This window comes from Vicugna pacos, chromosome 4 (assembly GCF_048564905.1).
Source record: "Vicugna pacos chromosome 4, VicPac4, whole genome shotgun sequence".
Taxonomy (NCBI): domain Eukaryota; kingdom Metazoa; phylum Chordata; class Mammalia; order Artiodactyla; family Camelidae; genus Vicugna; species Vicugna pacos.
Window position 1 is genome coordinate 23,041,104 of NC_132990.1, and position 27,151 is coordinate 23,068,254.

Below are 27,151 nucleotides of genomic sequence, written 5' to 3' on the forward strand. Positions count from 1 at the left end.
AAATGTTCATCAACAAATTAGATAACCCAGATGAAAAGGACAAATTCCTAGGAACACAAATTACTTAAACTGGCTGAAGAACAAACAGAAAATCTCAGCAAACCTATAAAAGTAAAAAAATTAACAGCAGTTATCAAAATTTTCAACAGAGAAAATTCCAGGACCAGATGGTTTCACAGGTGAATTCTACCAAACATTTTAAAAGAATTAACATCAATCCTTTTCAAATTTTTCTAAAAAACATATAATGGAGGGAACACTTCCAAACTCATTCTGGAAGGCTAGAACTATACTGACACCAAAGTGAGATAAAGATATCCCAGCAGCATAAACTTGGTTTAGCATCCAAAAGCCAAGTAATGTAATACACTGTACCAACAGAATGAAGGACAAAAACCTTCAGATAGATACAGAAGAAGCATTTGGCAAAATCTAACACCCTTCCATGATAAAAAGAAAAAAAAAACACTTAACTAGGAATAGAAGAAACTTCCTCAAACTGATAAGTACACCAACAAAAAACTCAGAGCTAATGTCATACCTAAGGGTGAAAGACTGAAATCTTTCCTCCTGAGATCAGGAAGAAGACATAGCTGTCCACTCCCTCCTTTTCTATTTAACTACATACTAAAGGTTGCAGTCAAGGCAACAGGCAATAAAATGAGATAAACGCATCCATATTGGAAAGGAAGAAAATCATCTCTACTTATAGATAACACAATCTTATATATAGAAAATCTTAAGGAATCAAGCTACTAGCAAGGTTGCAAGATACAAGATTAATATACCAAAACTCATTGTGTACCTGTACATTAGACATGAACCACCCAAAAAGGAAATTAAGAAACAATTTCCATAAAACTAACAAAAAATAACTGAATATTTAGAAATACATGTACCCAAAGAAGTGTAAAGTTTTAGGCTGGAAACTATAACACACTATTGAAAGAAATTAAAGAAGTTCCTAAATAAATGAAACATCACGTGTTGATGGATCAGAGATATAATACTGTTAAGATGATAACACTAGTAAAATTGATCTTCTGATTCAATACTATCTCTATCAAAAATAATCCATGCTTGCTTGTTTTGCAAAAAGTGGAAAAGCTGATTCTAAAATTCATATGGAAATGCAAGAGACAGAATAGCCAACTCTAAAAAAGAAGAAGAAATCTGGGGGACACACACATCCCAATTGCAAAACTTACTACAAATCTACAATAATCAATACAGTGTGGCACAGACTTGAAGATCTTTGGACCAAAGGAACCAAATTGACATTCAGAAATAAACCCTTATGTCTATGTCAATTGATTTTCAATAAACATACTAGGACAAATTGAGTAGGGGAAAAGTAGTCTTTTTCAACAAATGCCGTTGGGACAACTGAATAACAAATGCAAAGGAATGAAGGTGGAGTCCTAGTAAATACCATATTCAAAAAAAAATCTCAAAAAAAAAATCTCAAAATGGATCAAATAACTAAATTTAAGAAATAAAATTCTTAGAAGAAAACACAGGTGTCTATTTCCATAATGGTGGATTAGGCTCAAACGCATATGTGAGATGCATCAGAGAACGCCCAAAAGCATGGGCAACAAAAGATAAAGTAGATATATTAAATATCAAAATTTTAAAGTTTTGTGTTTCAAATAACACCATTAAGAAATAAAAAACAACTCAGAATTGAAGAAAAGTTCAAATTATATAATTGAAAAGAGACTTCTATCCAAAATATATACAAAAGAAATGAATACACATTTCTTCAAAGATATGCACATGGCCAGTTAACATATAAAAAGATTATCAAATCATTAGCCATCAGGGAAATGCAAATCAAAACCACAATGAGATTTCACTCCCATCCAACACAGATGTTTATAATCAAAAAGACAGACAATAACAAGTGTTGACAAGGACAAAGAGAAATCAGAACCCTCAGACACTGGTGTTTGTTAAGTAAAATGGTGCAGCTGCTTTTGAAAACAGTCTGACAGTTCTTCAAAGACTTAAAAACAGAATTATCATATGACTCAGAAATCTCACTCCTTTGTATATACCTATGAGAAATGAAAATATATGTACGTATATACAAAATGTTATACACAAATGTTTGTAGCAGCATTACTCATAAAACAAATTCCATTTACTTGTGATAAATAAAATGTATGATATCTATATAATGAAACTTTATTCAACTATAAAAATAAAGTACTGATACATGCTACAACATTAATAAGCCCTGAAAACTATTCTAAGTGGAAGAAGACAGTCACAAAAAGCTATGACGATAATTTCATATACTCTGAAATCTTTAGAATAGATAAATCTGTTTAGAGAGAAAGCCTATTCGTGGTTATATCAGGCGGCAAAACTAAGGGTAAATGAGGAGCAATCATTAAAGGTTACAGGTCTTCTTTTCAAGATGATGAAAACATTCTAAAAGTAATTATGGTAATAGTTGCACAACTTATAAACTAAAGCCTACTGGTCTGTACACTTTTAATGGAGTAAATGTACGGTGTGTGAATTACATGCCAAAAGAAAAGAACAACACAAACTTTTCTTATTGACAATGTAATTATATAACTTAGAGAAATATAGAAAACATATACATTTTTAGAACTAATAAGACATTTGAGAAAAATTATTGAAAAGAAGCTCAAGATAAATTAGGAACGTTACTGTATTCCACAAATAATTAATTAAAATATAATTTAAAATATTATGTACCATAGCACAGTATTTTTACAATAATATTAGTAGCTAGGAGTAAATCTAATAAAAGTGAACAAAACCATTTTAAGAAAGTTACAAAACTTTCTTCAACATTCATAAATAGTAGGATCATAATTCTTCCAAAAGTAATTCATGAATTAGGTGAGGTACCAATCTGCTTTCTAATAGAATTTTTCCATAAAACTAGTGAAATCATCCTTAAATAATATAGGATAGTGAAGAGCACATAGAGGGCGTATGACTTACAAAAAGAAGAATAAACAAATAGATTACCCTACCAAATATTAAGTCAAATTATAAAACTACAGTACCTAAAACCATGAAAATAATAGGAAATCTAGAAACAAACCTATACACACATGGAAACTTGGAGATGTGAGAGAGTCTACATTATAAATCAATAAACTATTGAGTATATAGTGTGGAATGCTACGCCCAAAAATGAATTCTAAATAGGTTAAATATTTTAGAATAGGAAAAACTAGAATATGACTCCTAAAACATTAGAGAAGAAAATAATCAAAGTGACTCTAAAAACACACAAATTTTTGAAAGTCTAATTCATCTTATTCAAGATTCACAGAACAGAAGGTATTTGTAATATATATAACAAAGTACGACCATCCAGAATAAAGAATGCTTACAAATTAATAAGAAAAGAAAAAAACCACAATAGAAAAAAGCCACAGAACTAAAAATCACAGAATGGAATATTTGAATGGCATTTAAGGAAATAAAAATTATCATAAAAAATCATGTAGCTGTGAATTAGTACAAGGAAATACCAATTGCCCTTATCACACTACCAAACTGCTTAAAAGTTGTGAGGAAGCAGAAACTGATAAAAATTAAGAAAACAAATGTGCCAGAATTTAAGTCTCTCAATGGCTCAGTAATTCCCTGAGTGTGCTTAACTAACAGATTTAATGTATTTCCTTAAATATCTGCAATGAACTGATTCACACACTCAGAAAGACATATCCTTTCTTGTATGACTTAAATTATCATGCACATACACATATACTCACAAAAACATGTATAGACACATAGCCATCATACTTCCTATATTTTAATAGGTATATATGTTTGTGTACTTATGTTATATATCGTTTTAAGCATGCATACATAAAGGGACTATCTTATTTACCAGCACTAAAATTTGTTTTGAGTCTTCAACAAAATCCATGGTAAAAGAGAAATCTGAAATTCAATGGGAAAAAAATGAACAAAAGCACCCTCAAAATGAAGAGAAAGCCACAAAAAATATTAGTTTGAAAAATACTGAACAAAAAGGACATAAGAATATCATAAAGATTAATTACACCTTTTATCTTCTATAAAAATAAAATTTTAAGATGAATAAGGCCCTCATAAGCCAAAGAAAAAGCATCATCTTTGAAACATATTTGAGTATTTTTTAACTGTTTCATGCTTTTTCACATTTTATTTTTTAAAGGACCTGGAAAATACAGTCTTCAAACTATCTTGCAAAGAACTCCAGCTATATCTATAAATTGAAGCCCTAACTGAAAAAAGGCCAAAATTCATAATTCTAAATATGTTTTTTCAAAACATGTTTTATTTCAAAATGCAATAGCCTTTATTTTTTAATGATTACATTTTAGCTAAGTATTTGAAGTCAGTTTCCTGCTTTGCAACATCAATTTTTAAAAAGCTGTGGGTCTTAAGTGAAGGAATATAAATTAATGCTAGTCCCCACTGGTAGATGTGAATATATAACTTGTTTTCTAAGGAAACTAACATGTAATTAACTTTCTACAAGAAGACAGATCCAAAATAACAGCATGGATTCCATTTTCATTGCATACCTTTATTTTTGCATCAGTGTTAGATTTTTCTTTTCTCCAATGTGCTTCCTGCTTCCTCAGTTTCTCCAGGTCATTTAGCAAGTCAGCGCAGTGGGTGCTTAATTTCTCATTTTCCTCCTTCAGATTTTTTATAACCAGTCTGTTTTGCTCTTCCTTATTCTGTACACACTCCTTAGTGTCCTGTAGAACAGTACCACAAGGGCCGATAAACAAAACAAAACCACAAAAAGGTGAGAACTAATCAGCAAATATAAACTGTGCAGTTTTATACTCACAGCAGCTTCTTCTGTATTTGACGGCCAAGGTCACCTGTATACTTTTATTGGCCTATTTTCATGCAGGTGGATGGGTCATATTTTTTCACTGGATGACAGCTTTGATGAGTACAAATTTGCAAAGAGCCCATTAATTGATCAAGCTGCCTTTGATGCTGTCCCCAGCTATTTTTGAGACCCACACAGACATATCCTCACAGACCTGGGTTTTATCAATTAATAATGCCAGTCCCATCAGAATCTAATTACAAGAAGCCACATATTCACACTCCTACTTTCTTAGCTCAATTTCCATCATTAACTATTTATCTGAAAGTTATAAAGCTTGGAGTCTTAGCTTTAAAGCATCTTTCTCGGAGTTTCTGCATGTGAGAAAACTGTATGGTACAGCAGGGCCTAAGGCAATTTTTCCTCCAAGCTTGTCACTTTCTGGGCCACAAAGGCTGACAAAGCTTAAAGTAGGACTTCAAAGAAATAGTGCTATAAAACTATGTGTAAGTCAACACACCTTAACGTCTTGACTTTTATCTTTAAATTTCTTCTGCAAGTCACTGAATTCTTTCCTTAAGAAAGCATTTTCTTCATCTACTGTAATCTTCCGTTTTACAAGGTCATTTATTTCCTGTTTTAGTCTTGATTCACTCTATGGAAAAAAAAATCAAGATTATTGGTGAGCTGGCATTTCTAAGAATAATTATTTTATGTAGAAAATTTTAGATTTTGATTGATAATATTAGAATAACTAGGTTTCATAATAATGTCTATTATCCCATTTCTCATTTCCTGTGATATGCCCATAGATTTTCAAGTGAAATGTGCAAGTAGTTTAAGATGAAGAACACATGAAAACTGGATACCAAATACTAAGCCACATTCAGAAAACAAACTTTTCAGATTTAGGTGTGTAATAAGAAAAAAAAACCAAAACTTTACAAAATAGTCTAATTAAAGAAAATGCACATGTAGCTAAAATAAGAATTACCCACTTATTTAAGTATCATTTTAAAGAAAACATTTTTTAGAGATACAATTACACTTTTGTGAAAGTATAAACAATTTTAAAGAATGAAAAATGGTAAGTTTGTTTTGGTACAAAAAATATCTTGCTCTGAGAAAGAAAATTCAAAATACCAAAACTGCCAAAATTTTTAACTGAGCGTTTTTCTCACCTGTCAGAGATCATCTTTTAGGTATCTCCAATTGAGGGGATGTACCAATGACTCAATTCTTTGTTTCCCTCTTCTCAAATCTTTATAGCATTTTCCACAGAAAATTTACCCACTCTCTTGGCTTCTGGTCTCATCTGTGTGAAAGACTACCTAATACATAATCCAGCCCTGACTCTTTCCTAATCACCAATCCCACATTTCCAATTTTCTATACAATACCTCCATTTGGATTATCTGCTGCCACCTCAAACTAGCATGCTAAAACTGATATCCATGTCCTGATATTAACTCTTTTCCTAAACTTATTCTACTTTTGTCAACCTATCATTTTTTACAACTAATATCTGAAACAAATATCTCATAAATTTTTTTGCACTGCTTAATTTAGGGTTTCTACTATCTAAATATTATTAAACTCACATTTGATATATGCTTTGTTATATTTTTAACTCTTTTTATACCTAGGCAGGACAGCTATACCATTTGAAATTTTTATTTCATGTATGTATATACTGGGTCATAAAGTAAAATGTATTTTTTTTCAGTGTGGGGATAATAGTAATAAAACATTGCTCTACGTTATTTCTATTTAGAGGTGACACTGCTAAGTCACAGGCTATATACACTTCAAGAGTTCTCATAGCTCCATATCTATACCAACGCTTGACACTCAGGATTGGTAATTTTTCACACATGAGGTAAAAATGGTACCTTAATATAGTTTTTGTTTCCTATTTTAATTATTAGGGCATATCAAAATATGTCTGACATCAGTCAAACAGCATAAAAACAGGTGCATAAATATGGCCCATCCACAATTTCTACCCCATTTTTCTATTCTCATCTAAGACTTAGCCTCCTTCAAGATTCAATTTCCACCTCTTCCATGAAGACTTCCCAACTATTAAGAGTAGTTTTTGCTATTTCTAAATGTCTGTATTACATGCCTACATTATTCATTTGATATTAACATTATTACCTAGTCTTGCTAAGTATGTCTCTATGTACTGTCTTCCAAACTAGATTATAGTAAATGTTTACAAATGAGATTGACACTGAATGATAAAAGTCAATCATATGAACACTAAGACTATTTGTAAAATATCTACAGGCCTATCCTTTGAAAAATTGAGCATCCTCATCTATTCTGGAGATAATTCAGACTTTAGGAAGGCAAGACCATTGAACCAAATGATTTAAGTTTTAGAAGGGTCTGCCCATTAATGTGAGCTAAACTTAATAGGAATTGACAATATAAACAACACCAATAGCAAGCCCTTTCATGAAAATTATTTAATAAGTAAAATGTTAGTATTTGAGTGAATTCAATAATACACAGGACAAATATAGACTTAATTTTTAAATAAAAGCACATAATACAATGAAGTTAGTTAACCAAAACTATCATATTCTGATAATTAGTTCGATAAATTTGACATTATGTATCATAATCATTAAAGTAATAAGTTAAAGATGAACTCCCAATGGAAGAGGATGGATAAATTAAACTCTCAAAGATTTGTTAAATTTAGTATAATTCAAAATATTTTCCTAATAAAATCTACCCTCAATGACCTAGTTTCTATAAAAAGCATCTATATATACGGTTACAACTCATTTTTTTTCCTTTTTATTGAGGTATAGTTGATTTATAATATTACATAAGTTTCAGGTGTACAACATAATGATTCACAATTTTTAAAGGTTATATTCCAATTCATAGTTATTATAAAATATTGGCTACATTCCCTGTGCTGTACAATATATTCTTGTAGCTTATTATATATATAGTAGTTTACACCTCTTAAGCCCCTATCTCTATCTTGTCCCTCTCCCCCTTTCCTCTCCACACTGGTAGCCACTAGTTTGTTCTCTGTATCTATGAGTCTGTTCCTTTTTTGTTATATTCATTATTTTATTTTATTTTTTTAGATTCCACATATAAGTGATATCATACAGTATTTGTCTTTCCCTATTTGACTTATTTCACTAAGCATAATACCCTCCAAGTCCTAAATTTAGTTTCATGAAAGCTTTCAACAAACTTTTCTGGATAGAGTAGAGTACATTCTTAATGGTCTGGCTTGAGTTAATACTAAAATAGCAAATAGAACTCAGAGGAACCATAAAGCACACACGGTGACAAGAGAAAGTATGTCTAGAACAAATAATTTATTATGGCTAAGCCATGGAATGAATAATTCAAATCATGGTCAAAAGATATCTATAGAGTAAGAAGAGAATGAAGCAGAAAGAAAAGGGAGGTGTGATGGCAGTAGCATATAAGACTTAAAACTCTATCAGGCAATACTTGAGCATAGTTAATATATTATTTATGACCTACTTTCAAATGGATATGAAAGTTTTAATAAAAAACAGAGAAGTAATGAAACCACAACAACTAAAACAATGGTAAATGGAGAAAGGGGAAGGGGTAAGAAAATTAAGTCTAACTGAGAACAAAAACTTATATCTGAGCTTCCTAGGAGTTAAGGAAAAAGGGAAATATAATGTTGAAAAATCTGAAAAATCATCATTTAATTAAATACAATATCCTAGGTTATTAGCAGAGTCATGTTATCTAGGGCAACACTTGAAGGAGAATTTATTACATGATTTATTTTATGACTGAAAATGACAAAGCTAAAGACTAGTCTTAGCAAAAGAAGTTATACAGCAATTTTTTCACATTATGATCAATAAAACATATTGTAAGACTGTTCTATGAAAATTTCTCTGCATTTAGCTAAAATAATTGTGTGTAACTTTCTAGTAATTTGACTAGATACATAGTGAAGACTTAAATCAACTAAAGGAGTTGTCTTTCTTAATTGTTACTCTATCCCATAGGCTGTAAGTTTGGAAAAGTAAGAGCTATTTAACAATACTCAGTGGAACAAGAAAGAAGGGACACAGTGGAGGGACTTCTGTTTTCAGGTCTAGAATATAGGAACTTGAAAGTTGTCTCTCCTGTTCACACAACATTAAAAAAATCTGAACAAACTGAAAACAATTTTTCTTAGAATCATCAGAAAACCGATGTCATAAGGCAAACTGCTATTCCCAAAACTAGAAAGACAGGCAGATACAGAGAATCACAATTTACCAGAGCAGAAACCCAGAAGCAAGCAAACTCCATAGTAACCAGTACCAGGGTGGGAAAATCAAATCTGCAATTAATGAACTACTGGAAGATCAGTGTGGACAAGTTTCAGAATTAAAATGTCCATGAGGGTCAGTCTTAAAGGAGTTCCCACATCTTCATAAGTTTTACATAAAGAAGCCCTGTCAGGTTGTCACGGTGAAAATCAGAGAAAAAAATCCCTTCCTGCTTCCTGGCTGGGGAGCGGGGGGGGGGGGGGGGGGCGGGGCGCGGCGGACCACTGACGGACTTACACATTGTAAAATATGCTCTAAGTGTTCATTTCTTAACAAGGCCTGCCCTCAAGAGAAACTATTTTACCAGAGCCTACTGGGATTTTACCAAAGACTAACCAACTTGGAGGACATAAAACATCCAACTCCAACACCCTCTAGTCTTAAATTTCCAAGGGAGAAAAAACCGAGAAGCACTTGTGAAGGTTAAAGCCTAGGGGCACAAGTTCACTTAAAGAATGAGACCTAATCATGACTATAAAATATTTCCCCTCCCCCATCACCAGGGCTTCCATATAATAACAAGGGAATACAACTGAAAGAACTGTGTTTCAGAGGATATTTAAGAAGTCTCTTGAGAAACCCAAATGAAAAAGGACGCTAAAGTTTAGCCTCTGACACATAAAGCCACAGCAAACATTAATTATAACCTGACCCCTAGCCAGGTAAATATAAACCCTCACACTAAAGGCCTGTTTACCTCAGGACTTTTTACTCATTTGGTTAATTTTATGAGTCAACTTGGCTAAACCACTGTACCCATCATATCCAGCTTACGAACAAAGACCAGTCTAGACATTGCTCTGAACGTGTTTTGTAGATGTGATTAACATTCAAGTCTGTGAACTTTGAGTAAAGGAGATTACTCCTCCATAATGTAGGTGAGCCTCATCCAATCAACTGAAGGCCCTAAGAAAAAGGGCTAATCTTCTGAGGGAGAAGAAATTCTGCCTCCAGAATACTTTTTGATTCAGCTGCAAAATCAGCACTTCCCTGGGTGTCCAGCCTGCCAGTCTTTTATGCAAAATTCAGATTTGCCAGCCCACAATTACATGAACCAATGCCTTAAAATTAATCCCTCAATTTCTCTGTCTCTCTCTCCCTCTACCTTTATCTAGCTGTCTATCTATATAGATAGCTATCTACATCTACACACACACACACAGACACACACACACATAAAACACATGTAGTTCTGTTTCTCTGGAGAACCCTAATAGAGATCTTGATCCTATTTAGGACTTCAGTCTTAAAATTGCAAAGACTTGGACTCTGCCAACAACCTGAATAAGCTTGGAAGCAGATTCTTCCCAAATTAAACCTCCAGATGAAAGCATAACCCAATTCAAACCTCAATTACAACCTTATGAGATAATGAGCAGAAGACCCACCTAAGCTATGCCCAGACTCCTAACCCACAGCAACTTCATAAATGTGTGTGTTCTTTTAAGGCTCTAATCTGTTATACAGCAAGAGAAAAACTAATATATCACAATGTATTTTCCTATCGAATTTATACTAGAAAATAATAGACAAAATAGTTACGGAACATAAGCATTAGAAATCTTGACAGTATTAAAAAAACAAACAATGCTAAGAACGGGAAAGTATGTCTTCTGTAAGTTTACTTTAAAATGCAGGAGAAAGAAATATTTCTCAACATTTTTCTCATTTTTTACACTGTGCATTTAAGACATACTATCTAGATTTTTCAGAATATGTTAGAATTAAGAAGCATAGTATTAAATATTATATATAAAATAATACACTAAATCACTAGAAGAATTGATAAAGACCCTAAACCTTCTGAATTATCAACATGAGAAGGTATGTATACACACGTACATACACACACACACACAAATGAAGAAAAGACGTGGTGAATTTAAAAAACAAAGAAAATATTAAAAGCAGAAAATACAAAGTCATAGAAGAAAGACCAAATAAGTATATTAAGAAGTGCAAATGGAATAAACTTACCTTTAAAAAGGTAAAGACATATAGAATGAGTCAAAACACAAAGTCCAACCAAATATTATATACAATAGATTCATCTAAACATGCAATGTTAAAGGATGAACAAAGATATAACAAATTAATTGAAAGGATGCTGGAGGAAAGATAACGGTTTAAAAAGAAAATTAAGATATAACCTGAATGACTAAAATGATGAAAAAGTTAGAATAAATGTATTAAATCTTGTTATTTCTTGATACCATGGTCTCTACCTTCATCTAGAATTATGTTAACTCAATTAAGTCTTCTTGTATTGCGTATTTTAATTTCCTTCTTTATTACTTTCAAATATTGTGCTTAACATATTTTAAATGCAAAAATTTTTCTCTGCACTGTTAAATTTCCTCAATTGTTTCCATTACTTTGCTAGAATTCAGTGATCTCTTAAAATGTCATATACCATTCGACTAGTGTTGCTTTCTAAACTCACTAAAAACTTGATGAATTTGGTATTTTTTCACAAACCTCATGTTTTTTTTTTAACATTTCATACTAACCACCTTTTGCTTCTTGAAACTCTTCTTTTGTCAATTCATAAGATACTGTTATACTTCTCTCTCTACTTCTCTGAACAGTTTTTTCATCTCTTTTAGTGAAATATGCTCTTCCTCTCACCCCATTAATAATATCAGCAAATATCTTGTTCTAAAAATTCTCACTGTTTAAAATCTTTCCTCTAACTATGACACTAAATATTTATATATAAAGGGGAAAATTCCTTCCCAAGGGTTGGATCCACACTTTCAACAGGTTGCTAAAAATAAAAAATCTCTCAATGGAATTCCTAACAATAACTAAGACACAAATTGTCTAAAACTAGCTCAAAAGTTATCCTCACAGTAAGTTGTACTTACTTATAACAGCCCTCTTTCTAATAACAATGCCACTGTTCTCCTCGATTTTCCAGGCTGAAAGCCTAGGAGTCACTTTTAAATTATTGTCAAGTCCTTATGGTTCTAATTTATATACCTTTAATTTCTGCGAACCAAATAGTACAGGTTCATGTCATTACTCTTAGACTATGAAATAACCCCCCTTACAGATCATTTCACTTTCTGCTTTCTTTTTTCTAATGGTATACTGGATTATCAGTTTTATATTCATAGACTGTAGCTTTAGTTAATGAAAAGCTTAGACAGATTCTTTTGGCTTATAAGTAATAATAAGTCCAAATTTTTCATTCAAGCAATCAAGGCCTTTCCTTAATACAGGTCCAACATAACATTAGTCTTATTTCAGCTTACACTCCTACATATTCATCTTTGAAACAAACTATAAATTTCAGTATCACACAAACATACCCTATACTCCTATCTTCATGAATTTTTCCTGGTGCTTAGCATGGCAAATCCTCCTAAAATCTCTACCTATTAAAACCCATTAGAATACTTCAAGACGTCTCCAAAGAACTTAATCTCTCCTTCCTTTAACTCTTTACAGCATTGTGCTTGTGATTCTCTTATGGCACTTACAATACATTGGTTTTATTCAGTTCAAATCACACAGTAAAAAAATATTCAAAGAGCAGCTCTTACAAATTAGTTAATATGGTAAATATTAGATGCCAGGTATACAAGAGTCCCCACCCTCAGAGAACCTGTAATCTAGTATAGGAGAACATGGTTACTTTCACCTCACTTTTATCCCAACCCTACTACTCACAGAGACTTAGAAATCATTAAAGGCAAGAACTTTACCTCTGAATTTTCCACAGTACCATCACATGATAATATATACATTTAATACAATAATTTGAACTGAACTGAAAATATACCTTTTAAAAAGTTATAACCATCACTGCACAAAAACATACATGATTTAGGCAAAGAAATTAAAGGCCCTAAGAAACAACTTGTGTGCCTAAAAACAATTTCTCTTATGGGCATTTAATATTTTATACATAAACTAAGTGATTCTACTCAAAAAGTAAATAATGAAATAATACCCGCCCAAGGAAAAGGAAGTAGAAAACAAATTTAGCAAAGAAAATGGAAAATATACTATCATTTAAGAAAGTCAACATTGTTTAATGGTATGCTATACTATCTAGATCTGGTAAACTGAGCATTCCCTAAAGCATTGCAAACTTAATGCCAAAGGATATGTTTTAAAAAGTTCCAAAGTCTATTCTCCTCCATAGACTAGATTGGTAACTGAGGAAGAGATTGTTCAGCCAGCCTGGATCTACAGTTTCCCAAACCTCCTGAATCTTGGGGTGGTCATATAACTAGTTTTCCCCAATGAAATGTGAGCACAAATGATGTTTGTCACTTCTTAGTCATAAGGTTTTATCTATTAGGCAGCTGAACCTAGACAAATTAATATACTAGGCACATTATAATATTTATCTATCTTAGAATTCATTTTGATATTCCTTGATATTAGAGTGGCATATACAACTTTTTCCAAAACAAACTGACTTAAAAATTATTTCTAAAATTCTATCATTATAGCACCAATTATGACATTTTCTATAGGGAAAATACAATGCTGGAAAAAGCATAAATCTCAAATTTACATGTCATATAGAAATCTACATTCAATTTTAGAAAGAGTTTATATGGATTTAGAGAATGAAAAAATAACTGAATCTTTTATATAAGTTAACACCCACTTTTAGTTCTTTAATAAAGCAACTCAGCAACTTTGAATGAAAGTTCTCATTATCATTGAATAGGCTAGGAAGGAAAATAGAGTTAGAAGTTGGAAGAGCACAGCTGCCAAAAAGAACCTCCATTTAATCTAGAAAAATTTAAGGTCATTTATTCTATAATAAGCAACTGGGTATAATATGAACTTAAATATTGTATCATGATATAGGCTATTCTTAAAATAAAACTCTTTCACCCTTATTTTTAAGATTCTAATACCTTTAAAATGATTCATGGAAGCAATGGCCATATGGATTTTTGCAGTGATAATGTACTGATTATATAATTATATACAATTTAAAATACATAGTCAAATGTAATCATATAATTTACTGATTATATGTAAAAGATAGGATTGTATAATGCAAAAAGGCAAGTTTTCAGAAGACCAATATAATCATCCTGGTTGTTGTTAATCTTTTCTACAAATGAAACCATCTAAAAATTTATGTTTCAGAATTGAATGATAACTGCCAAAAATAAAAAGCAAATTTTAGTTAAAAATGAGTGAGTGATAGTTACTACTATGAAATTATAACATCATCTTAAGAGTTTAAATTGATAGATAACAAAGACTATTAATTCAGAAACTGAAGAAGAATAATCTGACTAAAGTAGTAACCTGACTATAGAAATGGTTTGACATAATGACCTTGATATTCTTTATGAACATTATTGCAAAAAATTAAAAATAATTATAAAGACCTATTAGCTGAAAGAAGTATTATGATTTTAGTATTTTCTGTTATAACACCAACCTGTTCCAATTCTTGTATTTTAGCATCCTTGACTTGCAGAATTTCTAAAACTTTTCTGTCTTTAGCTTCGGATTTCTGTTTTTCTCTACAAAAAAAACACAGAGTTTATGAGTCATAATTGGTAGCCAATTCTTTAAATTTTTATATCCTGATAATGAGTGTCACTTTAAAATACAGAAAATTAAATTATCTGGGGTTGACAGCCCTTTCAGAATTAATCAGAAACCATATGGCAAGTGACAAAAACTTACAACTGCTGACAACTAAGATAACTTTATACAAAAAAAGTTTAGTTTTCAAATTTAGATGCATGATAAAAAAATATTTAAAACACATTTTATCTTGATTGCAATAAACATTATATCATAAATTTAAAATAATTAATGAATATATAAATATGCTCCTGTTAATATAAACATTGTACATATGCAATTACAATAAGAATACAATACTTATCATTTTTAAGTAAAACACTCAAAAAAGAGACAGCTAGAGATTTACGAATATCCAACATTAAATAAATGGGGAGAAATTTAAGGAAACCCGTTTACATTTTTTAAAAACTTTAAAAATAGGTAAAATAAATAAAAATCTTTATAAAATCACACAAATCACAAAGTGTACAGGTTGGAAGAAAAAAAGGAATCCTCACTTGAGAAAGTGAAATGAAGCAAAGGGCTTTAAAAGGCACAACGGGACATTAGAATTAAGAGATACCAATCAGAAAAGCATACCACTGCCGGTGACCAAGACGGTGGAATAGGAAGACCTTGAACTTATCTCCCTCCATGGACAACACAAAAAATACAACTACTTACAGAGCAACTATTCATGAGAACAAACTGAAGACTAGTAGAAAGGATATTACACAAATAAAGACAGGAAGAGATCACAATAAGACAGTTAGGAGGGGTGGAGATAAAATATAGTCAGGAGGTATATACCCAGATCAGTGGCCCCCAAATGGGAAGATAAGCATAACTGCAGAGGTCCTCCCCAAGAAGCAAGGTGTATGTGCCACACATCACGCTCTCCAGCCTGGATATCCTACACCAAGAAAATGAGACCATAGTACATCTGCCTTTGAAAACCAATGGTGCTCATGTGCAGGAGAGCCAGAGAGCTGTAGGAAACAGGGATTCAACCCTTAAAGAGTGTGCACAAAATCTCAAACAGTCCAAGTCCCAGTGCAGATGCAGCTGTATGAAAGGAGCCTAGATGAGATCCACTTGCTGGTCTTAGTAAGCCTCCTAGAGAGGCAAGAAGCAATCAGGATCCCCCTTGGGGAGAGAGATGCTGGCAGCAGCCATTTTGGTAGGCTCATTGTACTGTGATAATATCAGCCATTTTGAAATCCCTCCTCTACCCTGTTAGCACCAGGGGATTACTCACCCACCAGGGGGCTAGCACCAGCCCCAAATCACTCCAGGCTGTGCAGACATCCATGTAGGGACCCAGTGTACAGCCAATGACACAGAAGCCTGCCCTGCTCTCCAGCAGGTCCACAGCCACACTGGACAAGGCAGAGCCCCACAGCCAATTGGGCCAGGGCCAGCTCCACCTAACAACACACCCACAGTGTCACAAAAGAACGGTTCATGCTGACTACATGAGGAGAACCCCTATGGCATACAGCTGTATGATCAGAGAGGGGTGTGCTACTGAACCCCAAGGAATGTCTCCTACATAAGGCTACTTCCCCAAAACTGGAAAATGTAACTGGCTGACCTAACACATAGAAATAAACATGGAGAACTGGGCAAAAATGAGGAGACAGAGAAATGTGTCCCAAACAAAGAAACAAGTTAAAACCTCAGAAAAAAAGAATTAGACAAAGTGGAGATAAGCAATCTTCGTCAAAAAGAGTTCAAGATAATGATCATAAAGAGGCTTACTGAACTTGGGAGAAAACTAGATGAACACAGTGAAAATTTCAAAAAGAGTTAAAACATATAAAGAAAAACCAAAGAGTGCTGAAAAATACAATAACTGAAATAAAAAAAAAAAACACAACAGAAGGAGTTAGGTGATACAGAGTAATGGACCAGGAATCTGGAAGACAGAAGAGTAGAAATCTCCCAAGCAGAACAGAAAAAAGAATGTTCAAAAAAGAAAATAGTTTAAGAGACCTCTGGAACAACATCAGGCATACTAACATTGGCATATATGAGTCACAGAGGAAAAGAGAGAGAGAAAGTAACAGAGAACTTATTTGAAGAAATAATATCTGAAAACTTCCTTAATCTGGGGAAGGAAACAGACATCCAAGGCCAGGAATCACAGAAACTACCAAATAAGATAAACCTAGTGAGGTCCACATCAAGACACATTACAAGTAAGATGGCAAAAATAAAGAGAGACTCTTAAAAGCAGCAAGAGAAGAGCAACTAGTTACATACAAGCGGACTCCCGTAAAGCTATCAGTTGACTCTTCAGCAGAAACTCTACAAGCCAGAAGGGAGTTAGACAATATATTTAAAGTGATGAAAGGAAAAAATTGACAACCAAGAATACTCTATCTGGCAAGGCTATCATTCAGATAAAAACTGTAAAGTTTCCTTAAAAAAAAATTAGAACAGTATTTCCATAAAGATCCAGCAATTTCACTTCTGGTTATTTACCCAAAGAAAACAAACAAACAAACAGAAGTGTTTATTTAAAAAGATATAAGCACATACCAAATGATCACTGTAGCATTATTTACTATAGCCAAGATGTGGAAAACCACCTAAGTGCCCATCAATAGATGAAAGGAAATGAAGATATGGTATATACACAAAATGGCATATTTCTCAGGAAAAACATGAAATCTTGCCACTTGTAACAATTTGGATGGATCTAGCAGGAATTATGCTAAGCAAACTAAGTCAGAGAAAGACAAATATATAATCTCGCTTATATATAGTATCTGAAAAACAGGGGGAAAAAAACAACAACAAAAAAAGACAGAAGCAGACTCATAGATACAGAGAACAAACAGGTAGTTGCCAGAGAAGAGGGAAGATAAAGTGGATTAGAGGTTCAAAACGCCTGTTATAAAATAAGGGATATAACATACAGCATAAAAAATATGGTCAATAAGAGCATAGTAACTTTGTATGGGGATAGTTGGTTACTAGATTTATGATGATGATCATTCCATAATGTATGTAAATGTCAAATCACCATGTAGTTCACTTGAAACAAATATATTATACATCAAGTGTATTTCAATTTAAAAATAAAGAAAAGCATACTACTAAAGGGGATAAATTGAGATGGCATAACAGTACATTAAAATTTTTTTAAGTAGACTTCCAAAAAGTTAGCAAACTAAGTTCACTCTTTGAGGCTCTTCTCTATTCTCTAAATTTATAGTATTAATAGAAGAACATAAAGGAAAAAAATTAAGGAAACAGAGCCACATCTCTGAGGATCACAAACTAAACAGAAATACAGTAATATGAATGGGGATGAAGCTGCTGTTCACTGTCCAGATCCAGATGCAGGCTAAGGTGGAAAGGAAGTTGGCTTCTGGGGATAATAGAGAATAGAAGTGTCCTGCTAAATAAGTGGAAGCACAGCCAAGTGCATCGTTTGAAATGAGAGACTGGGATGGGACTCGTCATCTCCAGAAAGAAGCCTGGAAAAAATTTCCAACCATCCTTACCTGCAACTAACGCTTACATGAAAATCCAGAAAGGCAAAAGTTTATAGATACAGCATCCCAATAATGAACTGAGCCAAAGCACCCCATAGCTCATGTATTAAGTATAGTAAATTCTCTGTGTCACTGTAGGATAAGAGCCTCAAACTACCAATATATAACCTATTTCAGGATGGAGGATTGGGGTGAGGGTGACAATTTAGTGAAAAGCACAAAATTTCTGGAGAAAAAAGCATTAGAAAAAGAGGGGTAGTGGGAAAGAAGACGAGAACAGTAACAGCAACCATCCCACACAAGATGTGACCACAAACAAAAAAACTCCAAAACACATGAAGAAAACACATGCTCTACATAAATATATAAAACATACACTAACTCAGTAATCCAAAGAAGCAATCTAGGTAAAATGAAAACAGACAAAGTGAAGATTTTAAAACAAGAACTTCAAAGACATAAAAGAATGATTAAAATTAAAGACAAAAATAAGAAATAAAATAAGAACAGGCATATCTAAAAATCTATTAAAAATCTTGGAAATAAAATTTATAATCAAGGAATCAAAAACAATTAAATGGGCTAAGCTCAAAATAGGTGCAAAAAGAGAATTAGTGAAACAGAGGATAGCAACGAGGGACTCATCCAGAATACTGCATAAAGAAACGATGAGATTAAAAATATGAAAGCACAGTTAAGACATGTAGGTTTTACTGGGATAATCCAACATATGCCTAAAGAATTCCAGAAGTGGGTAACAGTGGGATAAAAGATAAAGCAGTATTTTTAGGAGGCAATTGCTGAGAATGTTTTAGAAAGAGATTCCTCAAACTGAAAGAGTACCCACCAAAATAAATAACCCCCCCAAATACCCATATCTATATTCCATAAGTATTTATTGAGCACTTATTATATGACAAGGACTATCTTAGGGACTAGGGATACTGCAACTAACAAAATAAATCAAGTGGCTGCCTTCATGGAATCAACATTCTAGTTTATGAATACTGAAAATAAATGATATGTAAGTTAATATATAGTAGCTTAATTGGCCGTATGTATAAGGACAATAAACTAGAGTAGCAGATGCCTAGTGTTGGAGAACAGGGGAGTAACAGGAAGGCTGTATTTTCCTATGCAATAATTAACAGATGACTGTCTTTAAAGGTGGTATTTGAAAAGAAACTTAAAGGAAGGGAGAGTCATGGAGCTCTCAGGGAAGAGTTTTCCAAGCCACAGGACCCCATAGCAAGTGCAAAGCATTGAGGCAAGAGCACAACCGGTCCATTCAAAGAATAGCAAACTTAAACTGACACTAGCCCCTCATCCAAGTGCATGCCCTAATTAGCAGTCTGCAGAGTCAAAAGTAAATTGAAATTACTGATACAACTGCTCCAACAGCCCTTGCAATCAGTAATCTCCCCTGACTCCAACATCTTTCCCTTATACACGCCTTAGATAAGACCCTCTGTAGGGCTTACCTGAAAGCACCCCACCCACCAACCTTAATAAAGGCATGTGCCCCACGTCCTGTCTCTTTCTCTGTCTGCACTCTGCCTTGACCTCCCCATACTGCCCCTTGAGGCTTGCCAAGTACTTCCTCCAGGACTTGGAAGTAATACATTTTTCTATTTCAGTTTCTCTTGTGGTCAGTTGTTCAACCAGTGTTCACCATCCATCACCCTGTGCTCTACTTAACAAGTGTTAATTTGACAAATTCCTAACAGCTCTCAGCTGAGAGTGAGAATGGGAAACAAAGTGTTAGAAGTTGACGAGTAAGAATAAAATAGTCTTCTACGGTACCAGGATAGTTAAGTGAACCAGAAAAAAATAGGATGACTACCAGGCAGTATTAAGCACTGAGAGTAATGGTCCTAAGTTTATATGAAACCAGTCATCGTGGTGGAAAGTTTCTCTCTAGCCATGTTCAGCCCTCTGGATGTAGGCATACAGTAGGTGGAGAGTTGGAGTAAACCACATCTGAAATTTTGCAAACATATTTTGACTACTATTTCTACTGTTAGCACTTTACCCTGCTTTATTATTTTATTTTCTCTTTACCAAGTATTAACAGCTTATTTAATGCAAAATCGCAGTCCATTGTCTTCAACTGGGCTTTGTTTGTTTGTTTTATTAATAGTGAAATTAAACACCCTTTCAGAAATTGAAATGCCTTTTTCCCCTAATTTGCCATAGCCTGTCAATGTATCTACCATTTTACATTTCTATGTTTTTACTGATTTATAAAACTATTTTATCTTAAAAATATATGCTCCTTGCCTATCACTTCTCACTAACATTCTGTCTCAAACTATCACTTGGATTTTGAATTTACCATTATAAAATCATGAGTTTTACAAAAGAATACTACACCCATTCAAGATACAGTTGACCCTTTGAACAACGAAGGTTTGCCAGGGTCCACCTGTATGTCAGTATTTGTCAACAGTAAATACTACAGTACCACAGGGTTGGTACATAGTAGGCTGAAACCGTGGATGCAGAGGAACCAAGGATATGGAGGGCTGACTATGAATTATACACAGATTAACTCCCATGTATTCAAGGGTCAATTGTATAAGCAGCAGTAGAACAATAACTTCAAATCCCAAAGGGCAGGGCATGATTGGTTTCACTCAAGGACAAAGACCCGGGTTGAGATAGCCAAGATAGTAATTCCAGTCAGAAACTCCTGTAAATTCCTTCCGGAATAAACTACAGACCTATTTTTAACCTCCCAGGGATTAGTTTAATTTAGAAGGCTAGAGTCTTTCTAATCCACTTGATGTCAAAAGAAATTCTGGTGGTCCTTTTAAATGAGATAGGGATGAAACTAGACTACATGCCAGAAACCCCAGACAAAAGCATTACTGCACCTTCCAAATTAGTTTGGTACCAGAGTGATTATCTCCTATGACACAAGTATGTACATAACTCACTCACACTCAAAGTGCCACTTATAGCATGGGTCACCAGAGAAGTAACATCAGCATCACCTAGAACTTGTTACAAATGCACCACAGGGTAGAAACTCAGAGGGTAGAGCCCAGCAATCTGTGTTTAACAATAACATGCTATGGACTGAATGTTTCAAATCCATATTCTGAAACCCTAATCCCGAAAGTAAGGATATCTGGAAGTAGGGCCTTTGTAAGGTCATAAGGGTAAGGCCCTCATGAACGGGACTAGTGAAAGAGAGATTAGAAAGAGAGATGATCTTTCTCTCCTCATCATGTGAGGATAAAGCAAGAAGGCAGCTGTCTGCAGACCGCTTTCAAAGTAGGCAGGCACCTTGACACTGGACTTCCAAACCTCCAGAACCATGAGAAATAAATGTTTGTTGTTTAAGCCACAGTCTATATGGTATTGTTATAGCACTCCAAACTGACCAAAACACAAAGCTTCCAGTAATTCTGATATATACTAACGTCTGAAAGTCACTGAAATAACAATAGCTGATAACACTTTTCAAGAGATTAAGGTAAGTGATATAATATTGAAAGTATAGGTCATAAATGAAATATGAATCATATAAAATATAATCTTAAAAAATATACCTCAATGATACATTTTATAACCAAAAAATTATATAATTGACTTCTATGTTATAGTTTTTAAGTTGAAAAAAATCACAGTTCAAAAATCTGTACAGAGATTTGTCCAGCAGCTCCTCCTGGTGGTATGGGATATCTATTATTATCTTAACAGGAAACTGCTCTCAAGAGAAAACAATGCTACAATGTGAATACAAGAATTTTACTTGAAATAATACAGATGAAAAAAAGTTGCCTCAAGTTTAAAAATCACCAACCTACCTGGTCAATTCAATTAATATACATTCTATGTATTTATAAGACATTTTTAAAAGGTTCCTAAAAATAAAGACACTGTCAAGAAGCTGATGATGATCAATGACTGAGACAAACTCCTGTTTAGCTAATTAGAACCACTGATGTGCAATAATGATGTGAGCTAAGAATATTTGCAGACTTCTTTAGGATGAAAAATGAAGTGAAGAGAGGCTGTCAAATTTATACAAGTTTAAAGCTCCAATCACTTTTCCCAAGAGTACTACCCATTTAAACATTTAACACTGCTGTACTTAGCCACATGAATTACCATGCTAACTTTTTGCCATTTTTCTAAATTCAAAAATCTGAGAAATTATTCTAAATCATTACAAAACAAAATTTTATTGTGTTACAGACCATGTCATATATTATACAATATGACATTATTATATCTGGGTTTGAGCCCATTTTTAATGAGATGTCAAAAATGAAATATTAGAGTCTAAAAGAAACATTTAACTATAAATGAGGCAATGATATTGGTCTGAACTGAAAAACAAAGGAGATAAAAAAAGCAAAACTAACTGATGTTGATTATTCTTAATTAACAGGTAACACTAATGCACAAAATAAACCTAGTTGTACAAACATTTTCTTTCATTTAAGAACAGAATCTTTTAAAATGCACATTTTTCTTACTAATGGCTTTCCATTTAAATGCATTCTCAATTTCTACTAAGTATTAGGATTCTAAAACAGTAACACTGATAAAAATGGAAGTTTAGGGAAATGAGAATTATATCATTACAATTATTTATCCTTTTATCCAAAAACTGTTTTATAACTATTTTCCTAGTTTGAATATGTATAGTAAAGTACTAGAATGGGACCTACGAATAAACAATAATAAGAGAACTTGAAAAGAGAAAAACTTGAAAACTTAACATAAATATTTTCAAATACATTTATTTCACAGTAAAAACAGCTATAGAACAAAAACTCTAATATTCTGAACACATTACTAAATTAACAGATCCTAATACATATAAAACCTTTGGTATAAAATATTTTAAAGGTCTAAGTATCCTTGAAATACCTATTTTGCCTTAAGACCAGAACATAATTTTTCTTACATAATCCATGGTGTCTATTGTATCTTATTTTTCAATATAAAATATACATTTAAACTATATGTGAAAGCCAAAATTTGTGCTGGAAGAGTCAGCCTCAGACATGAAAAATGATTCCTTTTTTCCCCCATGTTCAATCAGGTAGCTCCAAACTAGAACAAAGAATAGAATGAGGCTACAACATCTGAATCTGAATCTGTAGATTATGGAGTATTAACTCTTTAAACAAAGAAACAATCATTTAACAGAACATAACAGTTTAGATTTAATATATTAATAAGTAATACACCTTTGTTTCAGATATCCTTATTCATTTAACATCATTTCTAAATATACAAAGTTGAAATTCAAAACAGTATCTTTTCTGTTTTACAATTAGAAATTAAATGACTCTATTTAGTTCCTGATTCTCCTGTTTCTTCCCTTTTAACTGGAAGTATGTCCAGATACTTCTACATAAACTCAACATTTATTATCTAACATATCCATGAAAGAACTGGAGAATATTGTGTATTACAGGTCTTTAATAACTGTGTAAATATTTTTTACCCAGAATTGAGAAGTCTCTTACAGTGTTCAAAAATATCAGCACTTCAGAACAGACTGTTTTAACATCTGCACATCACCAGGGTTGCCCCCAAGGATTTTTAAATGATGCCTGCCTGTGCTGAATAAAGTGCTAACTTGCACCTTGCATTTCAAACTGTCCTGAGCAGCCATCCAGTTGGTACAACACCAGCTGAATTCCCACAGGCCACTGTTCACTCAGGCTTGACTGCAATTATCATGTCAATATTTTGTGCTCTGATATGCAGATATGCACACATGCAAGCTGCATAATACTTCCTTCTCCATGGAATGTTGACTTATATTCAATGTTCTGGGAATTTTTAATGAAACCAGAAATAAACTTTCATCAAATGAAGACAATCACAATTATTTTACCTTAAAATCAAAAATCATATTTCTGTCACTTTCTGCTATGCATATAGCTATTTTTTTTAAATTAACTATCCTTTACTATAATTTGACAATTCTTTAAAGGTTTTCATAAAAGTTAAAAGACTGTCAAGCTTCATACATCGATAGTAAGAGTTCAAACATGCTTCTTCATACTTTACTGCATGTTCTTTCACCTTAAACAGTACAGTGGTTCCAATTAAACACCTTTCTTTTAGTTCCTTTGACCATCTTCCCATGCATCCACATCACTGCCTAGGCATTCGTGGCTATTGCAACAGGAAAAGTGTTCAGCAAAGATATATTTATGCCCTGTGTGGAACTGCCTAGCAGCACTCCTGGCAGATGGAAGAATTCTGGCAGCCACACTTCTGGGGTCCCCAACCAGCCATGCTACTACCATGCTCCAAAATGCAACCCTTTTGCAGGCTGTGTTGGCTCAATACACATGGGACAGTGTACAACCATACAGCAGCTGTGCAACCCATGTGTTTAGGAGCAGAATGGAGCAGGAGGGAGGTTTTCCTAGTAGTAAGAGTATATAATAGAACCTTATAGCAACAGCCTGCTTATTAAGCATCTACATTTTAACTGTAAACATAAATGAGATCATCTCTTACCCTCTGTAAGGTTAAATCTTTAAACACAAGTATGTCAAGATATAGCATACATACCCTAAATAAACACGCAATAAATAATAAGAATCATCTTGCTTTTTACATTCCTTTTTATGGTTGCCATTTTCTAAGACCGAGCTTTCATTTCAAGAAATAAAGAAAGAAAAAGAGAGAGAGAGAATGTTGAAAACAGAAGAGTACAAGAAAACAAATGGTGAGAATCCTATGAGATTGTAAGTACACAATGTCAAAAGGAAAGCAGAACATGTCTTCAGGATTTATACAAAGATAAGGTGTTAGGATGTAAAAACAAACAGGAAAATAAAGCAATTTCTGTATCGACTTCATTTGAAAATGTATATATGAAAAAGAAAAAAGTATTAACTTTGGTAAAGTCTAAACATCTTCAATTTGAGATTTAGATATCTTTCTAAATTTGAGTATTCAAATTTGAGTACAATACACATTTTAAAAATTAAAAGATTTAACATTAAAGAACAATTATAACATTAAAAAAGAGTTACTCTTGGAAGCCTATTATTTAGAGGATACTAACTGGCTTTTCTCAAGAGTTTTCAAAAACAAATTGAAAAGGAATTTAAACTACAACATGAGGTGATGATGATAATGATACACTTAGTATGTGTTAGGCATTAATATAATTACTGTACATTCATTAACTCAAAACAACCCTATTATTATTTTCATTTTCACAAAAAAGAAAACTAAGGCATATAAAAGTAATTATTTTGCCTCAATATGTACAACGAGTGGTGGAGCCAAGTGGCTGTGTCTTCATAACTGTGTTCTTAACCAAGAATCATTCAAAATAATTTCTTTATAGATATCAGAGTTCAGTTTTAAGCAAGTTCCAATGAAAGATGTGCAAATTTTCCCCAACAGTCTTTAATCCTGTTTAATATTGAATCTCAAGATTTTCCCATCTATAAAAATAAAAATAAAAATAAAAATAAAAATAAAAATAAAAATATTCACTTTTCTAGTTTAGAGTCTCTTCTGGAATGTCAGAATTGCCTGTGAAGCTGTTTTAAAATGCAGATATCCCAATCTCATCATAAACCTTAATAAGTCATAATCTGATAGAGGTCGTGAGTGAATTACAGCTGAAAAATCTCTTGAAACAAATGAATCTACAACTCAGTGAAAAAAAATATTGATATAACTAAGTCTTTTCTCTACCTGTAACTCCTCAACAATTAAAATTAAATATGACATTCCTTACACATTCCTGATCAAAGTTTTGACCACGTGAGAAAACTTTTTAAGTATCAATGCCAATTTTGAGAACCTACTACTGAACAAGCTTTTAACTAGATGCTTCTCTAATCCTTCAACAAACTCCTTTTAAAATCCTTTTAAGAGATGTGAAAATTGAGGCCTAAAGAATTTAAATAAGGAAGGCACATAAATATTCGTGATTTAAATTCTAGTCTGTATGACTTGTAAGTCTGTGCTCCCAACCATCAGTTATAGGCTAAAACTTTGTGTCTCCTTAAACTTCATACATTGAAATCTAATCCTTAATGTGATGTTCTTTGGAGGTGGGGAAGTTGGAAGTAATTAAGTTATGAGAGCATAGTCCTCAAGAACGGGACCAGTGTCCTTATAGGGCAATGAAGAGGCCAGAGCTCTCTCTTATCATCACATAAGGATACAGGTTGGCACTCTGCAACCCAGAAAAGGGCTCTCACCAGAACCTGACATCTTAGTACTAATCTTGTGCTTCCAGTCTTCAGAGTCTGAGAAATAAATGTTATGTAAGTCACCCACTTTATGGTATTTTGTTACAACACCTAAGCTGACAGGCCATCTTTACTGTCAGTTTCAAAATTCTTTATGTTAAAATTTAGTCTTAAATTGATCTCCAGAAGTTCTCATTTTATATACATCTTTAATAGATTCATGAGTGAATCTATTGATGGGTGAATCACCCATGATTCACAGGTGAAAAACAAATTTTTACTCATAGGACAAGTAATCTTTTAATTTAACAAGCACTACAAACAAACAAACAAAAAGCCAAGATGTTGGGACAGAATAAATGCAGGGAACAGAGCTTGTTTAGTTAATAAAGGAGGTCAGGGAAGACATTTCTAAACTAATAATCATATTTTTTACCACAACCAACTTCCTGAGAAGCACTAATGTTTTTTTCTCCCCTGACCCTCTCTTCCCTCACACAATAAGCAGAATGCGTCGCACACATTAGGCATTCAGGTAATAATTCTGAATCAAATTAAAAGTATTTATTAAGCACCATTAGGTACACAAACTATACCACAATCTATATAAATCTAGAACTTAAAAACTCTATAAAAACATACAGAATTTTCAAGAAGACTAAAGACAATAAAACATATATATTAGTGGTATGCTGTGGTATTTTATGCTGAGATAGG

The 27,151-nt window shown here is 33.0% G+C and overlaps 1 protein-coding gene across 2 annotated transcripts in view; it reads right to left on the bottom strand.

Moving 5' to 3' along the window:
- The window catches only part of CNTLN (centlein), a 245,958-nt gene that overhangs the window by 193,144 nt on the left and 25,663 nt on the right, over nucleotides 1-27,151 (bottom strand). For both annotated transcript variants that reach the window (XM_006208273.4, XM_072959367.1), the window contains exons 3-5: nucleotides 14,594-14,678; nucleotides 5,352-5,486; nucleotides 4,569-4,748 (exon numbers count right to left, since the gene is read on the bottom strand). In XM_006208273.4, coding sequence (XP_006208335.1) covers nucleotides 4,569-4,748; nucleotides 5,352-5,486; nucleotides 14,594-14,678 — 400 coding nt within the window. The remainder of the gene's footprint in view (nucleotides 1-4,568; nucleotides 4,749-5,351; nucleotides 5,487-14,593; nucleotides 14,679-27,151) is intronic.